Source organism: Orycteropus afer, unplaced genomic scaffold (assembly GCF_000298275.1).
Source record: "Orycteropus afer afer isolate SDZICR_OR568_19922 unplaced genomic scaffold, OryAfe1.0 scaffold00047, whole genome shotgun sequence".
NCBI lineage: Eukaryota > Metazoa > Chordata > Mammalia > Tubulidentata > Orycteropodidae > Orycteropus > Orycteropus afer.
The window spans coordinates 14,810,676-14,833,319 of record NW_006921634.1 but is presented as its reverse complement, the minus strand read 5'-3'; the positions used below and the strand labels follow the sequence as shown (position 1 = coordinate 14,833,319).

The 22,644-nt window shown below is 39.0% G+C and overlaps 1 protein-coding gene across 1 annotated transcript in view; it reads right to left on the bottom strand.

Annotated features, from left to right (window-relative positions):
• Nucleotides 1–6,042, bottom strand: part of ARHGAP42 (Rho GTPase activating protein 42) — a 392,107-nt gene extending 386,065 nt beyond the window's left edge. The window contains exon 1 of the mRNA XM_007938080.1: nt 5,889–6,042. Coding sequence (XP_007936271.1) covers nt 5,889–6,042 — 154 coding nt within the window. The remainder of the gene's footprint in view (nt 1–5,888) is intronic.
• Nucleotides 6,043–22,644: the final 16,602 nt, after the last annotated feature.

The window sequence follows — 22,644 nt, the reverse complement described above, 5'->3', positions numbered from 1 at the left end:
AAAGATAAACAACAACTCCCATTTGAGGAAATGGAATACCAAACCAACATGGTAAGTTCCATATAATATTCATTTTCTACCATATGCTTAATACTTGGCCTGAAAATAATTTTCACAGAAAAGTTAGGACCCAGAAATGTTAAATTACTTGTCAGTTCTTACACAATATTGACAGTACCAAAATTAAAAGCCAGGTATAGGTCAAATCACTTAAATTAACGATCTTTTCATCTTTTTTCTCAGAGTGGTTGTGAATAGCAAATGCAACTGTTCAAATGTTTAGCATCTTACATACATTACTTAAAATTGAAGTCATTTAGTTCAATATCTTCATGTAAAAAGACTCCTCCAAAAAGTTTACTAAAGAAACCTACATCCCAAACCATCGATAGACAATTATGTGTGAATCCTACATGCATGGATTAACCAACATAGTACATGTAAAAACACCCATCAGAAAAGTTACTACCACAAGTGGAAAGAGTGTAAAATATTTAGAAAGGCATTGCTGATTGTCAGCTAAGGAAATTTATATTAAGATATTATTTAATGATTAAGAAAAATATCAGCAGAGTGCTAGAAAACAGAAATGGATAGTAGATAACCCAGTTGCCATCCAATCAATTTGATTAATAGCACCCTTCATATGTGTTAGAGTAGAATTGCCCTCCATCAGGGTTTCAATGACTGATGTCAGAAGTAGATGGTCAGGCCTTTCTTTCGAGGTGTCTCTAGGTGGACTTAAACCTCTACCTTTTGGTTAGCAGATGAGCACCTTAATCTTTTGCATCACACAGGAACTCCAGATAGTGGATACCAAATGCCTTGGGTTGATTCCAACTCATGGTGACCTCATGTGCATATGCCTATTGAAATAGTTGGTATAGTGAATAGAAAGGCTTATAGTTAGGAAAGGTAGAGGATTCCTCAGGCAGGGAGGAAAAAATAGTCAGAAGGGTCAGGTCGGGAGAAAGGAGGCTCCCTACATGAACCCGGGATAAAACTAGACAAGCTCTGAGTCCTTCAAGATATACTCCTCTCCTAGCAGCTAATCGACTTCCACAGTGATACTGCCTTGGAAACCCAAGGAGGGGTCGCTGTGAGTCGGGTCCAATTCCACGGCACATAACAACAACAACAACAACAACAGCTTTAGCCACCACTCATCTGTTAGTTTGTCATACTGTGGTGGCTTACATATTGCTGCGAGGCTAGAGGCTAATACACTGGTATTACAAATACCAGCAGGGTCACCCATGATGGACAGGTTTCAGCAGAGCTTCCAGACTAAGACTGAGAAGAAGGAAGGGGCCATCCACTTCTCAAAGAATTGGCCAGTGAAAACCTTATGAATGAAACACTGTCTGATATAACACTGCAAAATTTTATGAATAGTCCTGAACGGTATCATTAATATCATTAATGAATGATATCATTAATATCACAAGTAAGTAAACTTTTGCTGAAGATAATTCAAAGCAATTGCAGCAATATATTGTCTGAAAGCAAAAAAAATACCAGAAAGATGTTTACTTGTCTTTTACTGACTATGCAAAAGCATTAAACTATGTGGATCATTACAGGTTATAGATAACATTGTGAAGAATGGGAATTTCACAACACTTAATTATACTCATGAGGAACTTGTACATAGACCAGGAGGCTATCATTGAAACAGAATAAGAAGATACTGCATGGTTTAAAATCAGGAAGCTTGTGTGTCAGGGTTGTATCCTTTCACCATACTTAATCAATCTGTATGCTGAGCAATAATCTGAGAAACTGGACTACATACAGAAAAATATGGTATCAGGATTGGAGGAAAACTCATTAACAACAACCTGTGATATGCTGACAACACAACCTTGCTTGCTGAAAGTGAAGATGACTTGAGGCACTTACTGATGAAGAATAAAGACTACAGCCTGCAGTATGGATTACACATCAACGTAAAGACAATGAAAATCTTCACAGGTGGACTAATAAGCAGCATCACAATAGAGGAACGATTGAAGTGGTCAAAGATTTCATTTGACTTGGATCCACAATCAACACCCATGGAAGCAGCAGTCAAGAAATCAGATGTCTTATTGCACTGGACAAATATGCTGCAAAAGACCTTGTTAAAGTGTTGAAGAGCAAATATGTCACTTTTAAGACTAAGGTACACTTAACCCAAGCTAAAGTATTTTTAATCACTTCATATGCATGTTAGGTTAGATGCCATTGAGTCGATCCAACTCATAGCGACTGTGTATGTATGTGAAAGTTAGACAAAGAATAATGAAGACCGATGAAGAGGAGATGGTTTTGAATTATGGTGCTGGCGAAGAATACCATGGGCTGCCATATGAATACCACATGGAACATACCATGGACTGCCAGAAGAATGAACAAATCTTTCCTGGAAGAAGTGCAGAATGAATGCTCCTTGCAAACGAGAATAGCCAGCCTTCATCTCACCTACTTTGGTCATTTTGTCAGAAGGGACCATTCCCTGTAGAAGGATTTCATGTTTGGTAAATTGGAGTGTCAGCAAAAAAGGGGAAGACCCTCAACAAGATAGATTGACAAAGTGGCTGCAAGGATGGGTTCAAATATAGCAACTATTATGAGGATGGGCAGTGTTTGGTTCTGTTGTACATAGGGTTGCTATGAGTTGGAGCCAACCCGATGGCACCTAACAACAAGCAGCTTCATAGAGCAGGCATTCAGAAGCTGCAGCAGAGTTCAGAGCATACTTCCCAGGGGACAGAAGGTGTCTAGATGGGGGGAAGAGAAAATAGTGGCTCATGTGACTTCAAGAGTTCTTCTGATCCAAAATCTCTTTCATTTGGCAGCTGATTTTGAGAATTCCTTTAATGAGGAAGAAAATACAATCCTTCCACAATTAAAGAGGTAATAATCAAATGTTAATTAAAACAATATATTCTCACGACAAACCGAAGGAACAAGAAAGATGGTAACAACAAATGCAACGCACTGCCGTTGAGGTGGATCCAACTCATAATGACCCCTCCTTGGGTTTCCGAGGTGGGTGTTGTTGTTGTTATGTGCCCTTGAGTTGGACCCAACTTACAGCGACCCCTCCTTGGGTTTCTGAGGCAGTATCACTACAGAAGTAGATTACCCCATCTTCCTTCTGAGGAGTGGCTGGTATGTTTGAACCGCCAGCCTTCTGGTTAGCAGTCAAGTGCCCTAGGCACTATGCTACCAGAGCTCCCTCCGAGATGGTATACTACAGAAATAGATGGCCCAGTCTTCTTTCCGAGGAGTGGCTGGTGGGTTTGAACTGTGAGCCTTCTGGTTAGCAGTCAAATGCCTTAGACACTATGCCACCAGAACTCCTTAGATAGTAGGTTGCATATTTAAGTGCTAAGGCATTTGATTGCTAACCAGGAGGTTAGGGGTTCAAATCCACCAGCCACTCCTCAAAGGAAGGTTGGGTAATCCACTTCCCTAGTGATAATGCCTCAGAAACCCAAGGAGGGGTTGCTATGAGTCAGATTCAACTCGACGACAGTGAGTGTGGTTTTTGCTGGGGATTTTGGAAGACTAGATTAATGAAACAAGTCTACATCTTCAAGAATCTTACCCTTTCAAGATTTCTTCACTTATAAATGGAAGAACAAACCTATCAAAATGGGAATTATCTGACTTCTATTATGATTAAAAATCATAATGCAATATGTAATATTACTAGTAAGATAATGTACAACTCATCATATTTATCACAGCTACTTTAAACTTTTAAAACAAGGGAAAAAAAATAAAAACCAGCAGGATATTCTACAAACAATTTGATAACCAATATGTTCCTATCCCAGGGCATTTCTGAGGGCAGAAGAAAGAGGCAATTTGTTCATAACTCTTATATATTCACATTTAAACTCTCTGGACAAAGAGCTTTTTTATGTCACACGTTCCAAGGTGACAATTTTGACCTAAGGGTCAAATGTAAATTGGAAAGACTAAAGGACAGAAATGAGAAATAAATAATCTCCTCATGTAAATTTGTAGGAAGAGAGGGAGAGAGTCACTCATTAACCAAGTCACTTAACTTCTCTGGGCCTCAATTTGCCAAACTATAAAATGATTGTGAATAGTGATGTATTAGTTCTACTGTTGTACAGAAACCTAAGTAGTTAACATTGATCTCAAGTAGAACGCAGAGAAAACCTAGTGTGCAGAACACCTGGTACTTTTAGCAAGTATTTACTTGGTGTTTAGCACTTTTGGATGAGGCATCATGCTCTAAAGGTGAGTCTAGCAACCTCAACCAAGGCTTACAAACCAGAAGAAAGAAGAGTTCATATCTGTGTAAACACAGGGTGGAAAGAATTATTGATAAGCCATATTTTTCACAAATCACAGTAAACACTATTACCAGCAGCAGCTTCAAATTCAGAAATTAAGTGTATATGGGTATAGAACATATTTTCTTTACCCTGGTTAAGTAACATATGTGATAAAAGCATTGGGGATAAATAAAATGTAAAAGGATTTGGGAGCACATTGATTTTCTACTCTGTAAGACATTCAGCTAAACGCAATCATTGCCATTGAAACATACTTCAAAATACAGATCAGATGCTAGGGCTGTCTCAGTTTCAGACACACACATGCCCCCCATGTCGTTACTGACTTTGCACTTGACATGTACAAAGGTGATGCCCTTACATACACCCTTAGGACTGATAACCCAAGGCCTTTCCATTTTTAAAAAATACCTCACTCAATCCGTTATCCAACACCATTACCATTGATTAGATTCTGATTCATGGCGACCCTGTAGGACAGAGTAGAACTGCCGCCTAGAGTTTCCAAGGCAGGAATCTTTACAGAAGCACTGCTACATTTTCTCCCACTGAGCAACCAGTGAGTTCAAAGCACCGGCCTTTCAGTTAGCAGCAGAGTTCTTTAACCACTGTGCCACCAGGGCTCCTTTGCTCACTTATCAGAGCCCAGAAATTCCATGGCTTCATTTCACAGTCTAAAGCATTCAGAAGCCTTTATTAAAATGCAAGTACCTCTCAGGAAAAGTAACAAGTTACACCTTATCATGTTGTCACTTAATACTAAGAGAAACTTTGAGTTTCAGATACTGCTTTAGGTTTTTACTAACTCAAAGAGAAGATAAGATCCTGAAAGCACTAGAGGGAGGAAAGTAAAGCTAGTCAGGAAGTGTATGGAAAAGGAGACAGAAGAAGCCCTTAAGGGCAGTCTTTGCCTTCAGTAAGTCAAGAGAAATTCTGATTTGCCTTAAACCACTGAAGTCCCATCTCTACAAATAAAAATGCCCAGAAAACTTGCCAAGAGATCAAATCTACTGGTCCCATGCTGTTCAGTCATGTTACTGAATGTCAAAACTGCAAATGTATCCTTACATTAAAAAAAAAAAAGCCAACTCAATGATATAGCCAATGAAGAGTCACTAATATACTTAAGAAATTAGTATTTTCTTTCTAAAATAAACTAGCCTAATTTCATTCCAAGACTTAAACTCTTGAACTCCTCTAACAGACTTTTTTAGTGTTAAAATAAGCACAACAAATTGACCAAAAAAAAAAAAAAAAAAGATAAATAGTTCATAACATATTTCCAGAAGTGTTATTCAAAAAGATGACTTTAAAGGATGTCTCCTCAGTGGAGAAGATACTTCAGTGCCCATTGGGAGAACTCTCCCTTCTCTGTAGATACAGAAGTACAGTAAATAAGCAAAGAACACCTAAGAACAAACTTTGCTGGCCACCAGCAGGGGAGCTCTTCAGCTTTTGTCCCCAAACCCATTCAAACAAAAGAAGCTCCTCCGCTCCACCCCTTGGACTCGCACCCCGCGGGGACCCTCCGGACCCCCGCTCCTTCCCGGCTCCGCCAGCCCTACTTACTCCTCAGAGCCCCGATGAGCAGAGAGCCGTCCTTAATGAGCTCCTTAATGAACTTGTTGGTTCGTTCGAGCTCAATCTCGTGACACTGCAGGCGCTCTCTGAAATCCGGGCTATCCAAGTAGGAATCGCTGAATTCCAGAGTAGGCAGCCCCATGGCCGAGCCACTGCCAGCGGCGGCCGGAGACACGTCCCGGCCAGCGATCAGGGCGAGGGCAGCCGGCGACAGCGGCTGGCGCTGGGGACGCGCGATCGCTGGGAAACTCGAGGGGAGCAAAAGAAATGGGCCCCCGCGCGCCCCGCCGCACCGCGCCGCCTGCGCCGAGCTCCAGCGGCGCGCGGACACCTCCGAACTCAGTCTTCTTCCCTCCGAGCGAGAGGAGCGAGGGCGACCGACCGAGGTTCGGGTCTGCTCAAGTCGTTGTCATCAGGACGCATCGTCGCTCCGGGCACGGAGGCTTCGAGGCTCCGGGCCGCAGCCCGAGCAGGAAAGTTTCTCTAGCGGCCCGCAGACACTTCCGGCAGCTCCACTGTGCTACTCTCTTGACAGTCGTTTGCACTGTAACCCAGAAGCGCCCAGCAGCAACTCCGCCGGGGCCCGAGAAACCCTCCCCTTCGATGGACGCAAGCTCTGAATGCTTGCAAATCGGGCCAGGGCTCGGAGACCCTCCTCCCAGTCGCTGCGCTTCCACCCTCGCCACTCCGCCCCTTCGCCCATTTACCCTCCTGCCCCCACCCACCGTCAGGCACTTTGCTCCTGGGCTCCCCGCGCTGTCGCGGCGCGTTTTCGATCCTGCCTTCGCCTGGGGCGTTAACAATGTCCACCTCTTGGCGCCCGGCTCCAAGTCACCCACAGTGACACTTCGGGGTACTCCGCTCCGCCTCAGTAAACCCTCCACCCCATCACCCAATCCCTAGGAATTGGCTGGGAAAGAAAGCAGAGTTAACTTTCCCTAAGGTTTGGAATGTCATTTTGAAGCCTGGAAGGAAGATCCTGCCCTCTAAGCGTAGTTTACTTTGCTTCACACGTCTCCACTGAAGGTATATAAAGTCCAAGTTGAAAAGTTTTTCTGTCTCTTTCCCATCTCTTACTTCATATTTCACTGATTCAAGAAAGGTAAGGTTTTTATACTTCAGGAGGAAAAGCTTCATAGGCCTTGTTTTGTTCTGTTCTGTTTTCCAAGTTGCTGGGAAGGTGGGGAGATTTTAGGTCATCCTCATTCCCCAGCTATGCACCTCAGGCTTAGGTGTTTCTACTTCTGGAAGAATACCTATTTGAATCAGAAACACAAGTATCTTTTATAGGCACTGGGAGGGAATTATCCTACAAATATGAAGATTTTTAAATTATTGAATTAATCTGGAATTCTCAATGAATTTCTACCAAGAGGTTTATCCTTTCCCTCGTAGAGATTCACTTAATAAATTTGTGTTCTTTTTGAAACAATGACAGAAAAAGAAACTGCTGTCTTACATCTGCCCTGTCACACCATCTATAGGATTTCTGAGAACTCAGTTATTTTGCTTAAGGATCTGCTTTTAATTTCTATGTTTTCATTGCTTTGTCCATTTGAACCATCTGTTAAAAAGCTCTATTCAACACGGCATGGGAAAAATTCCATTAAAGTGCTTTACATTTTTCCCAGTAAATTTCAGGGATTGTCAAGATTTTAGTTTCAAATGGTTAAAATATATATATATACATTAAAAGTAACATGTAAATAGTGAACTAAGATAAAATAATTTTAATAGTATATTTGATGACTTGATTTAAATTCTTTTGGGCCAGAGATTGGACTTAAAAACCTTCCCTCCATATTTGCATCATTATGGTAGCGTTGTGGCTAGGGCATTTGACTGCTAATCAGAAGGCTGGTGGTTCAAACCCACCAGCCACTCCTCGGAAGGAAGACTGGGCAATTTACTTCTGTAGAAATAGTGCCTCGGAAACCCAAGGAGTCGCTATGGGTTGAAATCAACTCGACGGCAGTGAGTATTTCCCAACATATTGGCAGAATGGTCAATCACTAATGACACCATTGAAATCATTTTAACTTCAAATATTTATCTATGTATATCAGTTAAATACTCTTAATTTGTAGGCAATAATGCTGTTTCTTGGAAGGTAGATGGGGCAGTCTACTTCCCTAGAAGTAGCCTCAGAAACCCGATGTGGATTGCTATGAATCCGAGTCAGCTGGATGGCAGTGAGTTTGGTTTGGTTTGTTTAATGCTGTTTGTTAAAAGGAGCTCTGGTGGTGCTGTGGTTAAGGCATTGGGCTGCTAACCCCAAGACCAGTGGTTCGGGTCCACCAGCTGCTCCTCTGGAGAAAGATGAGAGATGAGGCAGCCAGCTTCCTTAAAAATTGACAGCTTTGGTAATCCTATGGGGGTTGCTGTGAGTCAGAGTTGACTCATGGCAGTAGTTAATGCTAATTGTCAGTTAATGATGCAACTTAAAAAACAATGGTGCTGTTTTTCACCTGAGGTGATTTTACATTTTTTCATTACACAGTATAAAAAACAAAAAACCAGTCAGTCCAAACAAACGGTTTTCCTTTCAACTTTTGCCATGTTGCTGTGCCAGAGAACTAAATCCGATGCCAATTGCTCAGATATGAAACAGGATAAAATATAACAATCTCTTCTTGTTTTTCATTAAATGAAGGTTCTGTGATTAATTTTTTAAAAATGCATCAGCAATCTTTGATAAGCAGTATTTAGTATGTTGGGTGTCAGTTTTCATTCTTCCTCAAAAGTCTTACATGCCAGGACAGATTTAATTGTAGATTTAAGATATGGGTGCTTGTTTACCCATTCATGTATGTAAGTACATGGTTTATGCCTACTGTCTACACGAGTAGCATCTGCATAGAGAGGTGATTTATATAGAAAGATAAATAAAGCAAAACATAGTGCCTATCCTCAAGATATTTTCAGAGTAGAAAATAAGGAAAATGAGTGCCTATCTAACACAAGGCAGAATATGCTATGTTCCACGAACCTCGCAAAGACATGATGAAAATTATGCATCGATGCCATTGTCAACATATTTCAAGTCAAGTCCATCACTATATTTACATGGAATTGGGTTTCTTCCTCTTACTTTCCACCTAGAGTCCTCAAAGTCTTGTATGTTGTAATGGACTCTTTTCTTGTAGGTGAATTCACGGTTACTCATGACTTATTTCTGTGATTCATACTTTAATTATACCTGCTAGTCAGGCTTTCTCTTACGCTATAATAAACCAGGTACTTGAGACACACCAGAAATGATTTTGCTTTAAGGTAGATTTACAGTCAGTTTTGTACTATTGTTTTCATGTATTATTCTCCCCACCATGATTAAATGAACCAGATTCTTTCTAAGAGAATAGACTTTTTAAATAAAACATTGTCTATGCCTGCAAGTTTGTTTTCATAGGAAATTTCAATGAACTGAAATGCAGCCTTTCCAAAAAATTTCCACTTCACAATACGTGCCCCTGTCAGCTGCATGGTGAGCTGAACAAATATTACGGGCTGACACAGTGTTTGGCATGATTACTGGCACAGAAAGATGGCTCTGTTTGTTTTCTAAATTCCCAAATGGGATGTGTGGGGCCTTGTTTGTTTATTTATATGTAAGAACATAAAAGGTAGTTGCAGATAGTAAACTAATATATAGTATTTGAAATCTGCTGGAAACTTTTTTTCTGGACCTACATCAGGTCTGGCACTTAAATCTGGCACTAATATACTCAATAAATGTTTTTTGTTGATTTGTTATTATTTCTCAATTCATTACACAGACTTAAGCTTCCCAGACTTGGAAGCTCTAAGGCCAAGTTTATGCCTGGTAAGAAATGACTCAATTGAAAGCAAGTGTACCTACAAAGACTGATGATGCTTTTCAGCCTTTCCTGTGGTGAGAATGCAGTAGCATTCCCACTTGAGTATTTTTTCTCAAAGTGTGTTCTTTGAGGATAGATTATGTATCTTTATAGGTCAACCTTACATAGTATCTAGAATAACAGTATTGCACCCAAATCAGTGGCATCACTAGGGTTGGTGTCACCCAGTGTGGTAACTTGTGGTATCACCAGCCCATGGACCTCCTCCCATACCAGACAGACCATATAGAATCCTTAGTTATGTCTATTACCAGTTTTAATCATAGGATAATATGTGATATAGTTGCAAATTGCTTTAATGTAATATTTCTTAGGTTATATGAATACTAACAACAAAATGGCAGCATTAGTAGTAACTGAGTAGAAGCCTTTTTTATTATTATTTTTCCTGTTCTTTTCCTTACTACTTCTTTCTCAAGAAAGCTATTGATACAAGTTCACGAATACCAATTACCACAGTATTGTAGCTATAACACCAGAAAATTTGACAAAATATAAAAACACTGACAACAAAACAACAGCACATGCTTGTAATGTGTGCAGACAAAACCATGTAATATGAATTCTTACTGTAATTCTTACTGTAATTGGATAATAATAATAGCATTAGAAGGTTTAAAAAGTAAATTAGCATAGAGTATTAGCTTTGTACTTATAGTGATACATGTAAACTAGCCTTTTGAAAAATGTTTTGTTGTTATAACTAATTACAGGGATATTTTTAAAAAAATAATAAATTTCTGCTGAAAAACTGCGAAAAAATTAACTTTTTATTGTTATTTGGGTGAAAGTTTATAGGGCTAATTGATTTTCCGTTCAATAATTCATACACGTTTTGTTTGGTGGCATTGATTTCAGTCTCCACAGTGCAACAGCACTCTTCCCACTTTTCCTGTGTTTAACATTTGCACAAAAATTTTACAGACATTGAAGTGACACCCCCTTTGACAGTGTCACCCAGGTGATCTGCATCCCACTGCTACCCACATTCCCCTAGTGACACCTCTACCCAAATAAACAAAATACATGATTCAATTATTAATAAGAGAAATGTGGAAGATACAAGAATCAAATTTATTTCTGAAACCATTTAAATCTGCATAAATGTTTAAACAACAGAGTTTCTAAGATATTTTCTGTCAGCAGAAAAAGAAAGTTCAGATTAAACACTTTGATAGCAGGAATTATTTATTCTGCCTTAGTAAAAGTATTTCTTATTTTCTTCCAAACAAGCTTCTAACATCACTATTTCTTAAGAGAGGAGTTGATACATGATATTGCATTTTCTGAGGGACAAAATGTACGTGTCATTAGTGACAACATCCTACGTAACATGGTAACATTATCTTTTACAGTTAAAAATGTTAACACAAACTGTAGCCACCCCATATGATGGAATAGAACTGCCCCATAGGATTTTACAGGCTACAATCTTTACAGGAAGGGAGCTCTGGTGGTACAGTAGTTAAGGCATTTGGCTGCTAAACAAAAGATTGATGATTCAAACCCACCAGCCAGTGCATGGGAGAAAGATGAAGCAGTCTGATTCTGTAAAGATTTACAGCCTTGGAAACCCTACAGGGCAGTTCTACTCTGCCCTATAGAGTCATCGTGAGTCTGAATTGACTGGATGGCAGTGCTTTATTGTTGTTGTTGTTGCTGTTGTAGTTTCACTTTTATAGGAGCAGATTGCCAGGTCTTTCTCCTGCAGAGAGGCACTGGGTGGGTTCTAATCTCCAGCCTTTCAGTTAGCAGCTGAATGCTTAACTATTGTGCTGCCGGGACTCCTTTCAACTATAAAGCTCCTCTAAAATGGATACAATTCTCCCTCTAACACTGTCATGAAACAGACTAGAGAGGTAAGTAGATAAGAGAACAGGGAAGACATGGGCAGCTGTTGTTGTTAGGTGCTGTTGTTAGGTGCCGTCGAGTCAGTTTCATCTCATAGTGATCCTCTGTACAGCAGAATGGAACACTGCCTGGTCCTGCAGCATCTTCACAATTGTTGCCATGCCCACTGTTGCAGCCACAGTGTCAATTCACCTCACTGAGAGTCTTCCCCATTTTTGCTGACTCTCTACTCTGGTGGCATAGTGCCTAAGGCATTTGACTGCAAACCAGAAGGCTGGAGGTTCAACCCCACCAGCCACTCCTCTGAATGAAGGTTGGGCGATCTACTACCATAGTGATACTGCTTTGGAAACCCAATGAGGGGTCGCTATGAGTCGGGTTCAACTCAACACCAATAAGTTTGGTTTTGGTATACATCAGGCTCACTTTAGTCTACAAAGTGACATTTTTGCTCTTTAACACTTTAAAGAGTTTTTGTGCAGCAGATTTGCCCATTGCAGTAAGTCATTTGATTTCTTGATTGCTGCTTCTGTGGGTGTTAATTGTGGATCCAGCTATAATGAAGTCCTTGAGAACTTCAATCTTTTCTCCATTTATCATTATGTTCCTTATCAGTCCAGTTCTGAGGATTTTTGTTTTCTGTATGTTGAGGTATACTCCATACTGAAGACTGTAGTCTTTAATCTTCATCAGTAAGTGCTTCAAGTCTTCTTCACTTATAGCAAATAAAGTTATGTCATCAGCATATAGCAGGTTGTTAATGAGTCTTTCTCAAATACTGATGCTGCATTCTTCATCATATAGTCCAGCTTCTCTGACTATTTTCTCAGCTGATGGATTAAGTAAGTAAATGTGGTAAAAGGATACGACCCTGACACAAACCTTTGCAAATTTTAAACCATGCAGTGTCCTCTTGTAGTAGACTTTTAGTGACCCCTCCTTGAGTTTCTGAGGCAGTATCACTATGGAAGTAGATTGCCCAACCTTCCTTCCGCAGAGTGGCTGGTGGGTTTGAACCTCCAACCTTCTGGTTAGTGGTCAAATGCCTTAGGCCCTACACCACCTGAGCTCCTAATGGGGACAGGAATCGAACATATCTCTAAGGTCTGAGCCTATATGTCTCAGAAGAATTATCTTTATAGGAGTTTAGTTTCTCATGCTAACTGTGAGATAACCAGTTGCCGTCGAGTCAATCCTCCGTGAGTGTAGGAGTAGAACTGTGCTCCACATGTTTTCAGTGACTGAGTTTTGAAAGTAGATTGTCAGGTCTTTCTTCTCAGTTGTCTCTGTGTGGACTCAAACCACCTACCTTTTGTTTAACAGTAGAACATGTTAACTGTTTGCACCACCCAGGGACTCTAAGTTTGAGGTAAAATTAGTGTAATTCAGAGTCTCTGAAGGAGAGAAGTGCAGCTCAAGAGTGTTGGGATTAGTTTAATAGAGAGGCCGTAGAAATGGTCAAGGGAGGGCAAATCTGAGTTAGCAGGAATAATGGCAGAGAGTGTAAATGTGTTCTTTGTGACAATTTAAGTCTACAGTACCTTCCAACTCTAAGATTTATGGTGGCAGATTTCTGAAGAACAGGAGGAAAGAGCAGAAATCTATACATGAAATATTCTATATTTACAACTATATTTGTAAGGTGAGGAGAAAAGAAGAGAATTAAAGAAGACATAGAATAAACAGGTAGCAAGATTAGAAGAAAAACAAAACTTTCAAATGAGCATGAAATTTAAGGAAGAGAAGTGTTTTGAGTTTTTAGGTTGAAGGAAGAGAGAAATTAGATTTAATTTAGGACAGTTTTTTTTTTTTTTTTTTAAGGCATAGATTTTGCTTTCCATTTGGTATTGCCCCCTTGTGGCAAACCATGATGTTTACTAACTTGACAGAAAACCAGAAAGGATAGAGCAAAGGGAAAAGAGACTAAAATCTAGTGAATGAATACTTCCATGTGCTGAGCATGATAGTAACAGTTTTTATAAATATTACCTCATTTAAGCTTCACCAGAGCCCTGTAAAACAGGTATTGTTTAAGTATTATTAATCCCATTTTCAACAGGTGGGGACATTAAGTCTCAAAGTGGTTAACTTGCCTAAATTTACATAGCTAGAAGGCAATAGAGTTGAGATTTCAACTCAAATCTTTTTAGCATAAAAAGTCACACTAAAAAGTGTTACTAATGAAGATCAAAGGTTACAGTCTTCAATATGGATCATACCTCAACATAAAGAAAACAGAAATCCTCAGAACTGGACCAATAAGCAACATCACGATAAATGGAAGAAGACTGAAGCTGTCAAAGATTTCATTTTACTGGATAGACAATGTCCACTGAAGCAGCAGTCAAGAACTCAAATGACATAGTGAATTGGGCACATCAACTACAAAAGATCTCTTTAAAGTGTTAATAAGGAAAGACATCACTTTGAAGACAAAGGTGTACCTGACCCAAGCCATGGTATTTTCTTTCAATGACCTCATATGAAATCTGAACAATGAATAAAGAAGACCAAAATAGAATTGATACCTTTGATTCATGTGTTGGTGAAGAATATTTAATGTACTGTGGAATGCTATAAGAACGAACAAATCTGTCTTCGAAGAAGTACAGCCAGAATGCTCCTTAGAATTGAGGATGGTGCTTTGGACATGTTATCAGGAGCAACCAGTCTCCTGATACAATGGAGAAGAATATAATGCTTCGTAAAGTAGAGTATCAGCAAAACAGAGAAAGACTCTAAATGAGATGGATTGAGATGGCTGCAACAATGGGCTCAAAACAGCAATAATTGTGAGGATGGTACAGGACCAGGGAGTGCTTTTTTCTGTTGTATATGGGGTCACTATGAGTCAGAGCCAACTCAATGACACCTAACAACGTTAACAACAACAACAACAAAGAAATGTATTTAACAAATATTCACTGAGTATCTGTTATGTGGGTGTGCTGCTAAATTAAAATTTCAGTCTAATGTGTTATGTTAAGGACATTAATCAGTAGTCACACAAAAGCCACTTATTAGCTGAGTGATTTAGGAAGATTTACTTCCCAGCATTTTCAGATTCACTAACTGTAAAATTAGAGATGATAATGACAATGGCCATCATCTATTAAGTGCTACAGTATATCAGATACTTTTACCTCTGTCGCTGAGACATTTCTGTGCTTCTGTCACACAAAATTAGGATGAGGAATCTCATTTGCACTGGTGGTGAAAGTTCATCATGGATAGAGTGTTTATGAGTTGTATTTGAAGAGGAAGTGTTGTCGCTCCCTTAACCAGTTGCTATGGAGGCAATTAGAACTCATGGTGACCCCATGTGTGTCAAAGTAGAACTATGTTCCATAGGGTTTTCAGTGATTGATTTTTTTAGAAGTAGATTGCCACTCTTTCTTCTAGGCAACCTCTGGGTGGACTTGAACCTCCAATCTTTCAGTTAGCAGCCAAGGAGTTTATTCTACCTAGGGGATCAGTATCTCCCTTACCTCTCATTGAAAACCTGATAGGTATGGCTTCCACAGGATTCCAAAGTAAACACTTGACACCCAGGAAGAAAGTAAGCATTTACTGAGCAACTACAGTGTCCACGATCCCACTAGGTCCACCAACTCTCACAGTAAGAATGGAGTTAGACATTTCATGATGAAGAAAAGGACACTGAGTTACAAACAAACAAAAGGCAGATAACTTTGCCCCAGGATAAAAATAGTACATGACAGAGCTGTCATTTTAACACACAGCCACACCAATAAATATCTCTAATGAGGATACTTTTCATACAGATTTATAATTACATTTTTATTCAGCTCTTTTCCCATATTTCACCCTTTCCTTTTAGATACTAAACTTTTAGACTTTATCTTGTTGGTCTCTGTGTCCCTTGCGCATAACACGTTATCAGTCCACAGACGATACCTAACAAATTTTGTCTGAGGTGCAGAGTGCCTTATAGTCTTCTAAAAATTACTTGGCTTCTCTGGTAGAGATGCCTGAGCAAATTTGTAGGAAAACAGAGGAAAGTTTCTCTCATTTGCCATGGTGTCTCTGCATGTTACTTGAGCTCTGCTGAGAATAAAGGCAAGTGTGGAGCTCATTATCTGTGCTTCTAGACAATGAGTGTGTCTGCACTAAAACTGCTGCCATCCAGCTCATTGTAACAGGCCATGTGAAGGCAGTGAAAAATATGATGAGAACCATAATAAGCCCAGAAACAGCCTCAGAAAGCTAACTCAAACTAATGACGCCACACTCTGCAAGAGAAGTTATAATTCAATCAGAGTGAAGCACACTAATGAATGTGATAAGAAGGATAATTGAAAAAGAACAGACCAACAGTCTCTATGATTTGAGCATTTCAGGTGAAAAAAAAGAAGAACAAATCTGAAAAACAATCTGTAACCAGTAGTCATAATGGCAACCTACTTTTTGAGAAATATAGTAAAATGCATGATATTATCCCTTAAAATGTATACTAGTGTACTAAATACCACTTGTACTAATTGATTACTTTAAAATGGTTAATTTATATTGTGTGGATTTCACCTCAGTAAATTATTTAAGATATAACTATTGAGGAGGAGATTATAAAACTTGAAGGATTGTCCACAATTAAGGTAGTGTCCCTAAGTATCTTCTTTGAAGTGTCTTACATCATTTTAAGAGACTGATTGAAACTGTAAATACATCATAGTATTTTATAGAAGAAAGATACAGGACTTCAATCACAGTATTCATATTCAAAAGAAAGATTAAGGCCCTATAACATAAGATTGGCCAATGAATGTATACTCACAAGCTTTAAATTCAAAATAAAAGGTTTATAACATTTATGCTTTTTTTAAAAAAATTATTCTAGTTTTATTTTTTTTTCCCCCAACTAACCAACTAGCAATTGGTCCCAGCTGCACCAACAAAAGGTTCCATGTGGTATCACCAAAAAAATTTTTTGTTGTTATTTCTCCTCTTTATCCACAGGTGGCACATTTGGATGAATCCCAGTGAATAAATAACCACTATGAGGGGTTATTATTATTTTCTTTTTGGATGAGAGGGTGTTGTATGAAAATTTATAATTAATAAATCTGCTACAAAATCATTTAAAATGTACATTAAATGTTGTTGTTGTTGTTGTTATGTGCCATCAAGTTGGACCCGACTCATAGCTACCCCTCCTTGGGTTTCCAAGGCAGTATCACTACGGAAGTAGATTGCCCCATCTTCCTTCCGAGGAGTGGTTGATGATAGTGTGAATTTTATTTGATAGAGGGATTAGAAAATTGTACAAAATCATTTATGGTAAGTTATATGTTATAGCGTTCTTATTTTTATTTATTAAGGAAATCTTTTGTTTTTTCAGCTTCCAGTTTATTGCAGCTTCTTTGTGAGACAGATGTGGACTACTGAGATTAATATTTAGCGTACTAGACAAAAGTAATGTAAGTAGGGCAGTCTCAATTCCACTCAATACCGCAGCACATTTTACCATTCTAATCCTTTCTTCCGTGATCTTTCGAAGAATGCCTCAAAGATTTGTGAAGGTCTTTGAACTCTGTTAAAAGAAGGGCTTTGTTCAGTATGGTGTTGAAGAGAATCACTCTGCATATAGGGAAAAGCTGGTTGTTATGAAAGATGAACATTTTTGAAGAATTATAACTCTTCCAAACATGCTTTTTCCTCAACTTTGTATTATAAAAGCTTTAAACATACAGAAAAGGTTAAAAAAAAAATAATAAAACAATGGACACCTATCTGCTCTCCCTCTAGATTCAACCAATGTCAATATTTTTCCATTTTTCTTTTATCTCTCTCTACTCACTCTTTCTGCACATTGCTGTTGGTAGTTGCCATCCAGTCAGCTTTGACTCATGGCAACCCCATGTATGCAGAGTAGAACTTCAATCCACAGAATTTTCAAGGCTGCAAACTTTCAGAAGCAGATCACCAGTCCTTTCTTCCAAGGAGACTCTGGGGGTTTGAGCCTCCATCCTTTTAGCTGCCATTCAAGATCTTAAACATGTGTGCTGCCCAGGGACTCCTTTTTCACATATGTGGATTTAATTGTGGATATGTCACTTAACTCTGATGGAGTAGTGCCTAAAGCATTGGACTGCTAACCAGAGGCTGGAGGTTCAAACCCACCAGCCACTCCTCAGAAGGAAGGTTGGACAATCTACTTCCGTAGTGATACTGCCTCGGAAACCGACTCCACAGCAGTGAGTTTGGTTTGGTTTTATGTCATGTTAGTTCATTTGACTTGCAAGCACAACTCATGAGACATTTTACTAATCTTCCTCTGGGTCTTACCTCTTATTACATCTACATTATGCTATTTTTAAAATTATATAGAGAGATGAGTTTAAGAGAATGTGAATTAGTGTGAATGCCCACTCTGGGGAAGTAAAGAGTCATCCACAGAAATCAATTTGTATGAATTTGGGGTTTAAAAGCATCAGGTGAAATCATGAGAAGCATAACAAGTAGGATTGAGGTGACTAATCCAACTTTTTCAATATAGGACAGTTTTCTCATTGAGGACTGGGGTGAGGGTGAGGAAGAACTGAGAGTCAGGAATATATTCATCACAGGAGTCAGTTTAAAGTGTCCTAAGTTGTCCTTTAAACTCAGAAAGAAGCCCACTCCAGGTGCTTACGGTGTATAATAAGGAAAAGTAGAGATCTATTTATGAAACACTGAACAATGACGGCATCTGCCACATTGTCCAGCTGGGTTCCATTTGCTCCAGAAGAGAGGCTAAGAAGGCAACTGAGGACATGGCTGGAAATAGCAGGAATTTAGATGGTGATAGGATGGGTTTCTTTCCCTCACCCACTTCCTTCACTTGGGAGGGGAATTTTGGTCAGACAGGAAAGGAAGAATCCTGATGTTAATATTAGCTTGAAAAAAGTAGGTTGGGACCTTGTCTTGTGGCTGCTTCATTTATAAGCCGAAGCATGACCTGAATGATCGGACTTTCCCTTCATACTGAGATGGGGGAAAATGCACTTTGCAGAGGAGAAGGAACTGGGATGAAAATATCAGTTTGTTTGACAAGGAGAGGGAGGACAGAGAGTAGGAATTTCCTGGCTATCCCACCATCTCTGATGGACTGCTATGACTCATAGTGACTCAATGAGAAAAATGAAGGGCTCTTTACACAATTCTTAAAAGCCATGCTCTGTTCATGTGACTCTTAGTGAGATTTTCTTCCTGTTAATAGTCTGTTTCTACCCTGCCAGCTATTAAGAAGTGGCTAAGAAGTCATATATACAAAGAAAATGACTACTAATGAGCCATCTCTAATGCAGGGAAAAAGTGTTAGCTAACATTACAGTATTGTTTTCTCCTCAAATAAGGAAAAAGATCATAGTTATTTTTTCAATTATTTCAGACCATCTTCAAAAATGGGAAAAACAATTAGTAGCTAAATCATTTCTATAACAGCATGGCCACTTTTATGAGTGTAGGAGACATTGCCTTTAGCTGTGAGAGTATGGGAAACATTATAAAATTTCAGCCAATAATGTAAAATTGAAGTAGGTATTTCATAAATTCCAAGAATCCATTTGGGTGTGTGGCTTATATGCCAAGGTAAGGTAATACTTTAAAATTCCCCATTTTCACCATAAATTATTTCCTAAGAATATTTTTACAGTTGCCTTCACTTTTACTTTTATGCTAATACTCCAAAATCTACATCTCCAGATTCTTGTATCAGCTGCCCACTGGATATCACCACACTAATATTTCAAAGGTACATATCACACGCTCAATACGTGCATGATGCTACAATTCATCCTTTTCCTAAACTTGCTCTCCAAATTAAGAAGCTCTGATGGCACAGTGCCAAATTTCATTCCCTATGCCAATTGTCTAGAAAGAAACTTGACATCTAATCAGTCACCAAGTCATTTCCTTGACATCTTTGGCATCCACCTCCTCCTCTCCAGCCCCAGCTTTGGTGCTAGGTCAGTGCTCATTGGTTGGGCTATTAAAATAAACCTTTAGCCAGTCTCCATGGCTCCAGTCAGATGTTCTCTAATCCATGCTTGCAGCCAGAGAGATCATTCTAAAAAAGCAAATCTCATCATTCTCCCCAGGGCTGAAAATCTTTCAGCGGCTCCTCATTGATTTACAGATAAGGTCCAAACTCCTTAATTTGACAAACCAGTATCTGCTAATTCTCCAACCTTATTGATTGTCATATGTTTTTCCTGTGGAATTAGGCTTGAGTCATGCTGAATCTGTTTTAAGTTTGTTTAACTGAATAGTAATAGGAATCATTGTGAGTTCAAGAATTCTCTATAAGAAGTATCTATTCTATGTTAATATTGATGATTATCTTAAAAATTAATTTAAGCATATTTTGAATCATTTAGATCATGCTTTCAAACTTTTATTAGCTGGATATCTTGTTAAAAGATCTTGTTAAAAGGCAGACTCTGATTCAGTCAGGCTTGTGTGGCTGGAGACTGTATTTCTAATAAGCTGCCAGGTGATGCCAGTGCTGATGGTCTGTGGATCACATATTGAGTAATAAGGGTGCAGCATCGTGACTTCTTTCTAATTGAATTGCTGTTATATACCATCAAGTCAATTTTTGATTTAAATGACCACATGTGACAGGGTAGGAATGCCCCCATGGGATTTTGTAGCCTGTAATCTTTATGTGAACTGATCATCAGGACTTTCTCTTCTGGGTGGGTTCGAATCACCAACCTTTCAGTTAGGAGCCCAGTAGTACTTAAATATTGCACCACCAAGGGTCCTTTCTAATTGAGTATTACCATGAAATTACCTCATCATATGAACTAGTGAAGAAAGAAGAGACATAGCCTTAATATTTAAATGATACATTCATTACAAATAAGGACCAAGTGATGTTACAGCTTACGGTAATGATAAAAATCTGATCTGGCAATTGTTCTAGTAAAACAACAACAAAAAAAAGGAGGTCAAGAAAGAACTGTGTCTTCATTAAACACAATGTGGTATTGTGGTTGTTGTCGTTAGGTGCTATCGAGTCAGCTCCAACTTATAGTGACCCTATGCACAACAAAAGGAAATACCGCCATGTCCTGTGCCAGCCTCACAATATTTACTATACCTGAGCCCATCATTTCAGCCACTGTGTCAATCCATCTCATTGAGGGTCTTCCCCTTTTCACTGACCCTCCACTTTCCCAAGCATGATATCCTTTTCTAGGATATGGTCCCTTCTGACAACATGACTAAAGTAGATGAGATGAAGTCTGACATTCTCTCTTTCAAGGAGCATTTTGGCTGCACTTCCTCCAGGACAGAGCTGTTCATTCTGCTGGTACTTCCAGTATTGTTCGTCAACACCACAACTCAAAAGCACCAACTCTTCTTCAGTCTTCCTTATTCATTGCCCAGCTTTCACATGCATAAGAGGCGATTGAAGATAACCGTGGCTTGGGTCAGGCACACCTTAGTCTTCAAAGAGACATCTTTGCTCTTCAACACTTTAAAGAGGTCTTTTGCAGCAGATTTGCACAGTGCAATATGGCAGCTGATTTCTTGACTACTGTTTCTATTGGTGTTGATTGTGGCACCAAGTAATATGAAATCTTTAACAACTTTAAACTTTTCTCCATTTATCATTGTGCTGCTTATTAGTCTAGTTGTTAGGATATTTGTTTTCTTTATGCTGAGATGTAATCTCACCTGACCGCTAACTGAAAGGTCAAGTGTTCAAACCCACCAGCCACTCACAGAAGTAACATGAGCTATCTACCCAATGCAGGTCGCTATGAGTTGGAAATGACTCGATGACAGTGAGTTTTGTCTTTTTTGTTTGAGATGTAATCTATACTGCAGGTTGTAGTCTTTAGCCTTGATTGGTAAGTGCTTCAAGTCATTTTCACTTTGAGCAAGCAAGATTGTGTCGCCTGCACATTGCAGGTTGTTAATGGGTCTTCCTCCAATGCTGAAGCCATGTTCTTCTTCATATAGTCCAGCTTCTCGGATTATTTGCTCAGTATACAGATTGAAAAGTATGGTGAAAGGATACAACCGTGACACACTTCCTTCTTTCTTTTTAAGCTATGCAGTATTCCATTGTTCTGTTTAAACAACAGCCTCCATTCCTCATAAGCACAACTAAGTGTTCCAGAATTCCCATTCTTCTAAAAGTTATTTATGATTTCTTATGATCCATACAGGTGAATGCTTTTGCATAGTCAATAAGACACAAGTAAACATCCTCTGGTATTTTTTGCTTTGACCCAAGATCCATCTGACACCGGCAATGATATTCCTCATTCCATGTCCTCTTCTGAATTTAGCTTGCATTTCTGGAAGTTCCCAGTTAATATACTGTTGCAACCACTTTTGAATTATCTTCAGCCAGATTTTATTTATGTGTGATATTAATGATATTGTTTAATAATTTCTACATTCTGCTGGATCATCTTTCTTTGGAATGGGTACACATATGAATCCCTTGCAGTCAGATGGCCAGGTAGCTGTCTTCCAAACTTCTTGACATAGACAAGTAAGTGCCTCTAGCATGGTATCCGTTTTTTGAAACATCTCGATGGGTATTCCGTCAATTCCTGGACCCTTGTTTTTTGCCAATTCCTTCAGTGCAGCTTTGACTTCTTCCTTCAGTACCATTGGTTCTTGATCATATACCACCTCCTGAAATGGATGAACATTAACCAATTCTTTTTGGAACACTGACTCTGTATTTCTTCCATCTTCTTTTGATGTTTCCTGAACCATTCAATATTTTTCCATGCAATCTTTCAATATTGCAACTTGAGGCTTGATTTTTTTCTTCAATTCTTTCAGCTTGAGAAATGCTGAGCATGTATCCTTTTGGTTTTTGAACTCCAGGTCTTTACACATTTAGTTATAATAATTGGCTTTGTCTTCTCGAGCTGCCCTTTGAAATCTTCTGTTCAGCTCTTTTATTTTGTCATTTCTTCCATTTGCTTTAGGTACTCTCTGTTCAGGAGCAATTTTCAGAGTCTTTTCTGACATCTATTTTG